Source organism: Pleuronectes platessa, chromosome 12, assembly GCF_947347685.1.
Source record: "Pleuronectes platessa chromosome 12, fPlePla1.1, whole genome shotgun sequence".
NCBI classification, from domain to species: domain Eukaryota; kingdom Metazoa; phylum Chordata; class Actinopteri; order Pleuronectiformes; family Pleuronectidae; genus Pleuronectes; species Pleuronectes platessa.
The window spans coordinates 17832111-17844077 of record NC_070637.1 but is presented as its reverse complement, the minus strand read 5'-3'; the positions used below and the strand labels follow the sequence as shown (position 1 = coordinate 17844077).

The 11967-nt window shown below is 42.4% G+C and overlaps 2 protein-coding genes across 3 annotated transcripts in view; both read left to right on the top strand.

Moving 5' to 3' along the window:
• The window catches only part of LOC128453617 (cGMP-dependent protein kinase 1), an 82226-nt gene extending 74432 nt beyond the window's left edge, over window positions 1-7794 (top strand). For both annotated transcript variants that reach the window (XM_053436613.1, XM_053436612.1), the window contains exons 10-18: window positions 1290-1386; window positions 1482-1621; window positions 2013-2102; window positions 2842-2983; window positions 3591-3754; window positions 4018-4140; window positions 4237-4299; window positions 4412-4478; window positions 5111-7794. In XM_053436613.1, coding sequence (XP_053292588.1) covers window positions 1290-1386; window positions 1482-1621; window positions 2013-2102; window positions 2842-2983; window positions 3591-3754; window positions 4018-4140; window positions 4237-4299; window positions 4412-4478; window positions 5111-5209 — 985 coding nt within the window. In that variant the 3' untranslated portion in view covers window positions 5210-7794. The remainder of the gene's footprint in view (window positions 1-1289; window positions 1387-1481; window positions 1622-2012; window positions 2103-2841; window positions 2984-3590; window positions 3755-4017; window positions 4141-4236; window positions 4300-4411; window positions 4479-5110) is intronic.
• A 1797-nt stretch (window positions 7795-9591) lies between these two features.
• LOC128453550 (dickkopf-related protein 1) lies at window positions 9592-11706 on the top strand. Its single transcript, XM_053436509.1, has 4 exons — window positions 9592-10067; window positions 10203-10344; window positions 10554-10691; window positions 10822-11706. The coding sequence occupies exons 1-4, from the start codon at window positions 9675-9677 to the stop codon at window positions 11085-11087; spliced, it is 939 nt and encodes a 312-aa protein (XP_053292484.1). The 5' UTR covers window positions 9592-9674; the 3' UTR covers window positions 11088-11706.
• The last annotated feature ends 261 nt before the right edge of the window (window positions 11707-11967 follow it).

Genomic DNA, 11967 nt, shown 5'->3' with positions numbered 1-11967 from the left:
AGCACTGCTGCCATCTGCTGTCCAAATACCAGGATTACTCTTAAACCCCTTTTGAGACCTTCATAATGTAAAACGATCCACTGATCCCTTTATATCATGACAGACCTCCTTCATTAACAGGACCCTAACACATGTCCACACCTGCGTGTGCTCTGACAAATCCCTGCACCTGCACGTGTCGGTCACCTTGACCTGAATGATAATCCTGTCCCACACCCGGTGGTTCACGTCCTCTCAGTTACCCTCCCTCCCCCCTTTTCTTAAGCAGAGTACATTTTGTGAATTACAGTGAGCGTATTCTGGGCTGACGTCCAGATAATGGAGGAACAGGAAAGAAGAAAGGATCACTTGAGAATCTCACATGATAGTAGTAGTGCCTATATTCACACACAAATAAACAGTGGCTGTCCTGGTAACCTCGTGTTTCTGAGAAACACTGTGCGCAATAACCTGCCAACACGTGCCACCCATAATGCCCACTGGCATGCAGCTCAAGGGAAAAGGGTTTACTGTTCCGGCTTAAATTGTAGCTGATGTATCTGGTGGATTTTATGGAGTGAAAGTCTCATTCCAGGTCTCAACTGAAGGAAAGGAAGTCGTCGAACTCAAATCTGGCTCAAAAGATGAGTCATTGTTTAATGTAGTTCGTGTAAACAGACTTAATCTCTGCTGCTCCGTGTGAGAAAAATGCTCTCTAATTTAAACAAAGATGTGTTCTTGACGAATCTCTGTTACTGGCGATCAGCTGTACTGGTTTTGTGAGAAAGAAGAAAAGACCCGACGTTGAAACAACAGTGTGCTGCTGAGTGACCCAGAAGGGCCCACAGATCTGTCCTACACCAACTGATCCAGAGACTGAGTCCATGAAACTCTGTCTGGATCAAACAATAACTAGAGAAGACATGAGGCATCTGGGGATAAGGGATGGATGTGGCCTCCGCTGCCAGCGTGTGCAGGTCAGCGGTGGCTATCGGGGTGTTCGGTGCCCGAGCTGGGATGTGCCAGTTCAGTAATGAGCAGATATTGTCGTTGTTGTTCTTTCCAGTGAAGAGCGGGGACACTTAGTCCGTCAGTTAGTCAGTCAAAGCCGTTTGCTAGAGGATTAAACTCAAGTGCATCCTGTTCAAGTGTTCGTATCTTATTCCCTCCAAATCCCCAATAACATCCTTGATAGATTACTGTGAATTGATTTGCAAACAAAATGTGCTCAGAGGAGAGGTTGTAGCTGGAAGTGGATTATCTCGTCTTTCATGCTTCATCTCATCTCTAATCTGTTCCCGGCTCCACAGGTATGAAGCAGAAAACGCCTTTTTCTTCAACCTCAACTTGCCTGACTTCAACATCATCGACACCCTGGGGGTCGGTGGCTTCGGACGTGTTGAGCTGGTAGGAGGCAGTGTTTATTGCCTGACACGCTGCTCAGGTTACTGTGCAGCGTGACCTCTGTATTTGAATTTCTTCCTTTTCCTTGTCACTCGCAGGTTCAGCTCAAGAGCGACGAGAACAAAACCTTCGCCATGAAGATCCTGAAGAAGCGGCACATTGTCGATACGAGACAGCAGGAGCACATTCGCTCAGAGAAGCTCATCATGCAGGAGGCCCACTCTGACTTCATTGTTCGGTACAGCCTCACTGAAATGCAACAGAAATGATCTACAGTCTGTACTACACACATCACATAAGAGTCACTGCTTCATTACCTTAGAGCCAGAAGGATGTGGGCTTCGTTACCGAGGTTTTCTCTGTGGAGTTTGTATTTTTTCTGTCACACTAATAAATATTCACTCCACATGTAAGTCAGGTATATTGGAGTGAATGTGTGTAGGAGTGCTTGTCTGCATGCCTGTGATTCTGGTGACCCACAGTATGCAAAGTGTTTTGCCTTCTTGTATACTGCAGAAATCCCCCAGCGTGCAAAGCTTGCATAAAGTCCCCTCATTGATTAGCTGCACTTCTTCCTATTCTTTCCTCTGACGGCTGATTGAAGATAACGTCCGCTCTTGTGTTTTCAGACTCTATAGAACCTTCAAGGACAGCAAGTACCTCTACATGTTGATGGAAGCTTGTTTAGGAGGAGAGCTATGGACCATTCTTCGAGACAGGTGAGCGCTGTCACCACAGGTCAGATAGAATCCAACTGTGTCATATCTCTAACGTTCTGAGCTATGTCTTTAGTCTAACTCATCCCAAAGTTCTTTCCCCTTTTCGGTTTTCAATTTATCTAAATAGACATCTCACATTTTCCTCAACATGAATTGCATTTTATCTAAACACGACATGTGGAGCAGCAGTATATTTATTTTTCCCAAAAACCATTTCAGACATGGATTGAAAACATTTATAGCTGTGCAAAATATGAGTGATGATAAGTGATGTGATAAAAATGAGAGTCCATTTAGCGCATAGACCCCTAGAGACGTCATCATGGTTGTAAGGAGTTGAGGCTGAATGTTGAGGATCTGAATGAGGTGATGAGTGGACTCAGCTGAACTCACTGGAAGTGGGGACTGGAGGCGACTGGGGGAGGAGGAGGAGGAGGAGGAGGGCCGCAGCGAACCACTGAAATGAAAGATGACAGCGACAGAGAGGAGAACAGACCTAAAGAAGCAGCAATGACACATCTACTTGGAGCAGTGCAAACAACCAGCAGTCTGCTGATTGGAAGAGGAGGGGAGAGTGAGAGAGGATTGTGAATGGATGAACATAGAGAAAGTCTTCCTGGTTGAACTTACACCAAACATACTTTGTTCTGACAAATGAGGAGACTGAACCATCTTCTGTTCGGTCTAAGAAACCACATCACTGTTTATTCACAGCTCTATTGTCCTGCTGTGTTTCCAGGGGTTCATTTGAGGACTCCACCACCAGGTTTTACACGGCTTGTGTGTCGGAGGCCTTCGCTTACCTGCATTCCAAAGGAATCATCTACAGAGACCTCAAACCAGAAAACCTTATATTGGACCACAGGGGATATGCCAAACTGGTAAGAGATCCACTTAAGAACAGAGTCCCACAAGGACCCGCACCCGCAAAGCTCCGACCCCTTACCCGCAATCATCTCCAAGCCAAATACAGGCCCAGGCCAGACTTGTTAACAAATTACATGCGACCCGATCCGTCGCCTTTGGTTAAACATTCTAGGCTTTCACAATAAAACACATCCCTTGTGGCGGACAGGCTTCATGTAAGCTGATTTGGAAGTTTAAAGTTCTGCACAATCATTTCAATTCCTTATTTCTCAAGAAAAATAAATACTTAAGTTCTCCCCCGCTGCCCCCACAGTGTTTTACTCACTTATATTTACCAATTACACAACTTTTTTGCATGTTACCCAACCTGGTAAAGTACCCAAAAGAAAATCTGAAACTCATTGTGTGTTTTCTCAGTTTATATCTGTAAATCTCATCCTTTTTTTTTGGTGCTACACTGAAGGATGAGATTTGAAATGTTTGCAATAAATTACTATATAATTGAAGTATAAAGAACACGCTGTATATATTAACTCCTATCCATCATGCCAAAGCATTAAGTGAAAAGGTGTAACATTGATTGTAATGTTTGCATTCATTCACATTCTTTCTTTTCTTCAGGTGGACTTCGGTTTTGCCAAGAAAATTGGGTTTGGGAAGAAGACGTGGACGTTCTGCGGGACGCCAGAATATGTAGCTCCAGAAATTATCCTGAACAAGGGCCACGACATCTCAGCTGACTACTGGTCCCTAGGAATCCTCATGTTTGAGCTCTTAACTGGAAGGTACACACAAGCCCGGGCACGTCCATGAAAACTCATTCATTAAGTCATCCTTGGCATTGGCATGAATTCAGCAAGTTGCCATGTACAGCGAAGGAAACATCAATAAATGAGAAACTGTATTTGGAAACTTTGGAGAATTTCTTGAAAACAAGTGACGAATTCTAACGTAACACGTCAGTACACAAGTAAACAGTTTAATGGATTTAATTAAAGTCACGTTAGGAGAAAATGATCCATACAATATGCTTGCCTCTTTCATGTAGCCCTCCATTCTCTGGCCCTGATCCCATGAAAACATACAACATCATCCTGAGAGGCATTGACATGATCGAATTTCCAAAGAAAATTACCAAAAATGCTGCCAACCTAATCAAAAAGCTATGCAGGTGAGTGTTGGTGCCTCTGGCAGTTAACGACAGAGTCATTATTTTAAAATGCTCTTATTTGCTGACTCATTGTGGTTTTCTTTTTTTTTATCACAGGGATAATCCTTCTGAAAGACTGGGAAACTTGAAAAACGGTGTCAAAGACATCCAAAAGCACAAGTAACCACGCTCATAAATTCATATAATCCCTGAGTAATTTATTTTTTACAACTGTGCATGAAACATAATTATTAACTTAATATGAATTCTGTTTTGTTTTTTTTACTTTTAGATGGTTTGAGGGCTTTAACTGGGAGGGCTTGAAGAAGGGGACATTGACCCCTCCTATTATCCCCAATGTAAGTGTGAGACTGCTTTGTATAGAGAAGCTGTACTTGCAAATGCAAATGTCCGAGTCAGTCTTTCCTGCCAGATTCCCAGTAACAACTGTGGTAAAAGTACAAGTTAACCAATGTTAGAATACCTCAGGATTATGTGTAGAGGTAGGCTCGTTGGTGACGTCAGTTTTACGGACTTCATGTCTGAAAACTGCTGTAGTTAATATTCTGTGTTGAATCCTTCAGAAAATCTTCAGGGCCTGTTATATGACCCTTTCCATTTTAAGAAGTTAAAAAGATGAGAATAATTTTTTTTTTAAATATTTGAAAATATCCAACTACTATTTATCAGCACATATGACAGTTTATACAAAATGGCTTTTCTAGATTAGTTGCTGAGGCTGAAATTCTTTGTCTTTTAAAGGATAAACACCGTATTGTGATCAGTTTTAGGTCTTTGAACAGATTGTAACAGAAACTGATTTGACAGTCACTCTTTAGACCCGAGTAGTTATCTTGAAAAGAAAATCGTACTCCTCACTCCTCGCCCTGATACTCTTCTGCAGAATGTCTTCGTTGAATCAATTTATTGTTTCAACTTTTTGTGTTTGTTTCATCTTAATGTGAATTAATTTTAATTGTCTTTCCACCAGGTCACATCAGCAGTCGACACAAGTAACTTTGACAACTTCCCGGAGGACAACGAGGACCCGCCTCCTGACGACAACTCGGGCTGGGATGTTGATTTTTGAAGTCGTCCTCTCCTCCTTAAAACCAAAAGGAACTTGTCTTTTATTGGCTCCGAGGCCATCCTGAGGACATGGCTGTGTTGTAAAAAAAAAAAAAAAACTGCATTCAAATGAAAGAGAGGATATGAAAAAGAAGGAGGACAGATGGATGGCAAACCTTCTGGGTCACCGATATGCCTTTATTTCACTGTGGCTCTGGATCAAGCATTTATAATGGGACTGCTGTAGCACTTCTCAAGTGTTGTCTTACGCTCGGCTCCGAAGGCAAACGGCGACGAAAGTGCAGGGATACACACACGTACACACAATACGACAGAGGCTGATAATGGAGCCAGAGTTTCCTATGTAACGTGGAAAGGTGTTTAATGGGTGAATGAATGTTTGGTAGTCTGTCTAAGTTCTACGATGAATACGAGAGTGAAAAGTGTAATGATGGACGGCTGAACAAGAGAGGAGGCTGATGATTGAATTTTCTTTCTCTGTGTTCTATCCTCTGCGGTATTTGGCGAAATATGTGGTGGACTTTGGGAGGTTATAACGTGTTACTGTAGTCGTTCCCTGGTTTTTGACACATGGCCGCTCGCTACAGGTTCAAATCCTCTTCAGAGATCCACGGTTTGCAAGTAAACCCGGCATCAAGTGCTCAAGACTATTCTGAATGTCGCTGATTCTCTTCTATTCAAATCCACATAGGACACAGTATGTACGGTACATAGTATTTGAATTTACAAGTTACACAAATCAGATACTTAGTAGCCCTTATATAGAATACACCTACCCTGAGAAGCACAAACATTGTGCACTGAGTGGAACCAGACGTTACTCTTCAAGTGCCCTGCTCCAATTCTAATGAATCACACACCGACACACTTGAAATGTCAATTAGTATTTCCATGAAACAATCTGTCATTATGCACTTAAGACCATTAACTGAGAAAATCACCAGTTAGAGCTTAGTTCAAGCGTCAGTAGATGAAGTCACACTCACTTTTTTTCTTTAATATGCTTTTAATCACATATATAAAGCTTCTCTACCAACGTACTTCTTAATTATTTTATTTTTTATTTTTTTTATCACCCGAATGCCTCTTCCCATCCAACCAAACGGGACGTGCTCTGTTTGCTCCTGTATAGTTCTGATATAACTGTGAACATGGTTTCAATGTCTTTGGTGCTGTTAATGATTTAATTATAATAGGCAATTGGTGACGCAACAGTACTGGTTATTGTTTTTTTGTATAGTGATTTTCCTTTGTGCTTGGTTTCTTTGTAAACGTACTTGACTTCCTTCTTTAGAAAATCAGAGACTTGTGTCGATTTGTAAACTTGAGTGAAGAATTTGTTCGGTATCACTTGACGCCATGTTGCATTGTGCTAAGTGGTGTTTTTCAAGGTTTTTTAAACAGGTTTAAACCATCCTTGTCTTTGAAGGCAACATTGACCACATTCGCATCATCTTACCGCGACCTTAACTTAACTTAAAAACATGTCGTAGAGATTATAAAGCGTCTCCTGGAGGCAGACGGCAAAACAAAAGGAGATTATATTTTCTGAAACTCACAGCTTCGATCACTATCCCGATCTCTCACTCAGCTCATCACCTCTCACGCCCCAATCAGATGTAATGTAAGTGCCTTAAATCAATGGCATATAAAAACGATCATCCCGAGACCTTTTCGATGCTGCATGAACACATATACACCTCAACAACCTTGTGTCCTCTTAGATGGCTGCTTCTCATCCTTTGTTATACCTAATAAATACATCAATCACCTTGGAAAGATTTTCTAGTCATTTGAAGGCGAGATAAATTATGTATGAAATAAATGTCCTGCTTTTCCCAGACGAGTTCTCTCACAGGAACATTTATAAACAGTAAAAAACAAATCGTCATACCCAACAGAGCTGCAATGACATGCTTTTCTCTACATATCTAGTCATGTGATATATATATAAAGTCCAACCCCAGCAGGTCTGATATGAAGTGAAGCGTAAATCCCAGCTCAGAGGGAGCATCCGTCATCTGATTCAGTCCACAACCCTCCACCAGTACTGAGCATTTAGAGATGGCAGGAATGATTTGCGGTTTTGAATGTTTCGGGAATGTGACGTTGATATTCTTGTTTACCACTGTTGACAATCTTTGACTGTACGATAGCACTGATCATAATGCATCATCATCATCATCATCATCATCATCAAGATTCTCCATTAATGGTTGGGTTCGAAGAAAGTGGAACAGCACAACTCATGTTTCATCCCAATAAACTAAACTCACACACCTACTTGCATTTAAGATTGCATATATCAATGAAAACTATTGATGGCAAGCTACAGATGAGAAGGAATTTTAATTCAGTAGGTACACCATAATTATTTTACTGTATTACGGGCAGGTTATGTCATTACAAAGCCTTATGTGTGTCATCACTTTACCAACCGCTGATTCAGAGTCTTATATTGACCGCCTTCTTGCAATGTTACCTGATATTTGCCTTGTGTTATGTTGTTTATCCTGCTGTAAATTGATTTTGCAGAGTGCCACGTGTAAGATTTTTAAAATTATAGAGTAAAAACAATACTTTTGAGTGGTGTTTCGTCTCTTAGTTATTTAATGCCAGTGAGATTGTTTTTGTCGTATGTGCCACAAGAGGGAGCTGCAGGTATGAGACAGACCTGGCTGCAGGCTGAGGTGAACTGGCTGAGGTTGCCTGACGTCTAATGATCACTCCTCCCGAGTTTATGTCATCCACTTTGCGGTAAGTGCGGATGATTCAGCTTCTCTGGTGTTTTTCGCACAACAAATCTGTTTGGGGCAGAGGGAAATGGCTTCAGCCGTAACAACAGGGTGACACTTCTGCCAGATCAAAGGAGATCAGGGTGCATCAAAGGGGCTCACCTTACCACCACTGACATTTAGTAAAGTGCAGATAAAAGCGCTACTTCAAAAGATATGCAGCAATTCAAAGGTGCCCCAGTGTGTCCGTCAGGTGTCTACCACACACCTCATTCACAAACACACACTCAAACACGCACATACACACAGTCAAACACTGGCTACAGATGACCAGCAGATGACGTCCAAATGCCAAAATATCTTCTGAGGGAAACTGAAGGGGCTCGTTTCCATCAGGTACATCAGCACCTGAGAGCTTTATCACACACCCTGCAACATTGGATAAATAAACGTGTAAAGCCTCTCTGAAGTTTACTTTTATGTTTTTTTTTGTTGTCTCTAATCCATTCCCAGAAAAAAACAAAGCATATTTGCCACAAAATACTGTTTCATTTGTTTTCATAATTTGAAGTCCTAAAGAAGAGGCTCAAAGACCCGTCTTGAAACAAAACAACTGTTAAGTGGAAGAGATATGAAAAAAGCTTAGCTGGCAAATTTGGGTGAAACACACGCTGTGGCCATTTCTTGCGGGGGGGGGGGGGGGGGATCCCATAGGGTCAGGGCGCGGGACAGATCAGAGTCCCCTTTAATCTCAACGTGCCAGTCGAGCCTGAAAGGCCTCGCCACGGAAGTCCATTAATTCGGTAAACTTTTCACACCCCTTAATGGTCCGCATATCCTTCACATTGATGTCCGTAACTGGTGTAATCAAGCACACTGTGGAGGATAATTGCCCCCCTCCGCAATCACAGGGATCAAATGAAGTAGTTAATCGACGCAAGTGACTTCAATCACCGTCTTCACAGCCAAAGGGCAGTTAGGCTACTTGAATGTCAAAGAAACTTGGAATAACCAAACAGCCTTTATAGAGAGAGAGAGAGAAGGAGAGAGGGAGGGGTGGCGGCGTTTATGAAGAAAGAGACGCACGAAACAGCACATTGTGAGGAACACTGAGGTTTAATACACTTCTAAAGATATTTCCCATTTATAATGTTTTGTAACAGTTGTTCTTTTAGAATAATCAATTATATGAAATACATTAAACAAACTATTCATAACAGTTGACATTAATTGGGGAAAACTGAATATTACTTTGATTAGAATGAATGGTGACAGTTTCGTTTGGCCTCATAAACTTCTTTCTGTGAAAACAATATAATTTTAAACCTAGCCATAATAAATGAAGCTTATTATCAAAGTGATGACTGTCACAGTTTATAATTCCACATATGTTATTGTTGAAATAAGGCAGTAAATGCTCATATCTACATTTTCACACAATGACAGATATTTGAGTCATTTATTTACTTACTTATTTACTTACTAACTAAAAAAAAGAAAATCAATAATGTGATTTCATTCTAAGCAGGTTGAGCAAATCTTCACTGTGGATGTGCTTGTTCTCCTCAGTCTGCATCACTATAGGTGCTGCGCTCTCAGACAGACTCCGCAGGTCATTAACATTGCACAAACATTGTGAAACGCGGTGCCGTGTAGAATAGGACCGTGGGGCTCTCTTTCAAACAAATTCCACCCTCCGCCTCTGTTGTGCACAGCGAGGGGCGGGAGGACATGTATAAAGAGATCATCCCAGTGCTGAGCGACAGGAGACCTCCAAGCATCGTGTTCGCAGCGCTTTGGAAAACTTTGGGATTCAGGACTCAGGTTCGCTCTGGACTTTGTCAATCGGTCTTTTTCCTTTTAGGGATTTTTGTTTCTCGAGTGTTTGCAGCTTTTAAGAGGAGAACCATGTCTTCACCGTCTGCGCACCGCTTCTTGGCTGTGTATCTCACGCTGTTTGGATACCTTGGGGACGTTTACGCGGGGACGGTCCTGATGAACTCCAACGCCATCAAGAACTTACCCGGGGCTTCGGCGGGCAAGAGCGTCAACACTGTCAGCCCGAGTCCGCGCACCTCACCCGCCGGAGGCATGGCACACAAGTTGCCCGTGGACACCTTGCAGGTAATGAACTTTCCCGTGCGTAAAAGTCAACTAATCTGTGCGCCACGGCAAATGCTGCGTACTTGCACGTTCTAGAGGCAGGCACAATATCTAAACAATTCAATGACACGGTTATCTGATCTTATGTATTTGCAGCCGGGTGTTTGCACTGACGATGAAGACTGCGGAGGTGATGAATACTGCAATGACGCCCGAGGCGCCTGTCTGCCCTGCCGTAAGAGCCGGAAGCGTTGCGCCCGGGACTCCATGTGTTGTGCAGGAACCCGCTGCAGCAATGGTGAGCAGAGGCATCCCATCTGAAATAGAAACTAAGAAGTAGATGTTGATATCATTATCTCAGTATACGTTTCTTGTTGCAATACTACTTTGAATGTATTTCCATGTAATAATAATAGCATAAGTGAAGGGGTTCAATATTCACTGTGTAGATATATATATATATATATATATGGAGACTAAATATTTTTTTTCTTTTGCTCTTTTAAGGTGTTTGCCAGGCAAATGATATAGATAGCACAGATGCATCCATCATCATCAGTGAAGTGCACAAACAAAACAACACCATTGAGCATCCAGCAAAGAAGCCTCCCACCACCCATGTCCATCAGCCTCATTCTGTGAAAGGTGAGTGTCCTTCTAGGAATCCTCTGTTTTTATTACACTCAAGAAACAACACAAGATGGTTTCAGTGAAGTCTGTTTCATGGGGCATGTTTTCTAAAGTGTTGTTTTCTCTCTTCTCTCCCTGACTCCAGGCCAGGAGGGGGACAATTGTCTGAGATCCGCAGACTGCTCAGAGGGTCTGTGCTGTGCCAGACACTTCTGGTCTCGCATCTGCAAGCCCGTGCTGACGGAGGGCCAGGTGTGCACGCGCCACCGCAGGAAAGGCACCCACGGCCTGGAGCTGTTCCAGCGCTGCGACTGTGGCGACGGCTTGTTGTGCCGACAGGAGAAAGGGGAGAGGGACCACAGTGTCAGCAGGACTGCAGCACGGAACCTACACATCTGTCAGAGACGCTGACACAAACATGTGGACACACACTCTTTCTCTCACACAGACGCACACACACACACTCCTAGAAAACCTTGGGTCAAACCCTCTTCAGCCTTGCATACATCAGAGATGCTGACACACACATAAACTCTATCTAACACACACAAACGCACACACAGTGACACCCAACACCTGAGACATTCTTTTCTGCCAAAGTTGCTAACTCAAGTCCAGCACCCGGAAGGATAGACATGAATCCTGGAAAAGTGATACACCCAGAGGGACGCAACAGTACAAGATGGACTGATCCAATTCCCCATCAACAGACGAGGAGGCGGAAGTTAGGAAGTGACATTTCAGAAGTCTTTGGAGTATCGATTCGTGTCGTTTGTGATGGCAGAGCTGTTTTTGTTTCTCTTTTTATGGAACTTCGAACCTCAGTTATTGCAGTAAATTACTGTATTGTAAATATTATCCTGAAGGTGGCACTTAATTGAGCTATTGGAATCTGTCAACACCAGTATTATAAAGACATGGTGCTGCATGCTGCATTGTAAATGTGTTATATATATTGTTTTATAAGAAAATGTTATATATAGAAAATTTGAATATATTTGTTTTTATTAAACATCATGTGATAACCGTACTCCTCCTTTCCTCCCCTCATTTTTGGCAGCAGTGTTTTACTGCTCAACAAAAGAAATGTCTACTGGGAAAATTGTTTTAGCAAACTTGCAACAGTTGAGAACGCTTAGCCCAAATATTCAGTTTAGATTATTTGAACCATCACTCAGTGGTGTTTAAAAGCTCAAATCCTTGGTCGAGGCTGAGTTTAGGGTTTAAATGTTTGGCTCCGATACGCTTCTCAAAGTCATTACACGCAATTGTTGAAATATGTGAAGACACA

What these genes read in the sequence shown, in the direction of transcription:
- LOC128453550 (XM_053436509.1), top strand. Translation starts at nt 9,675, where the DNA reads ATGTATAAAGAGATCATCCCAGTGCTGAGCGACAGGAGACCTCCAAGC. An exon ending in TGCCCGTGGACACCTTGCAG is followed by an intron (nt 10,068 to 10,202) that starts GTAATGAACTTT and finishes ATGTATTTGCAG; the next exon opens with CCGGGTGTTTGCACTGACGA. An exon ending in AGGAACCCGCTGCAGCAATG is followed by an intron (nt 10,345 to 10,553) that starts GTGAGCAGAGGC and finishes TGCTCTTTTAAG; the next exon opens with GTGTTTGCCAGGCAAATGAT.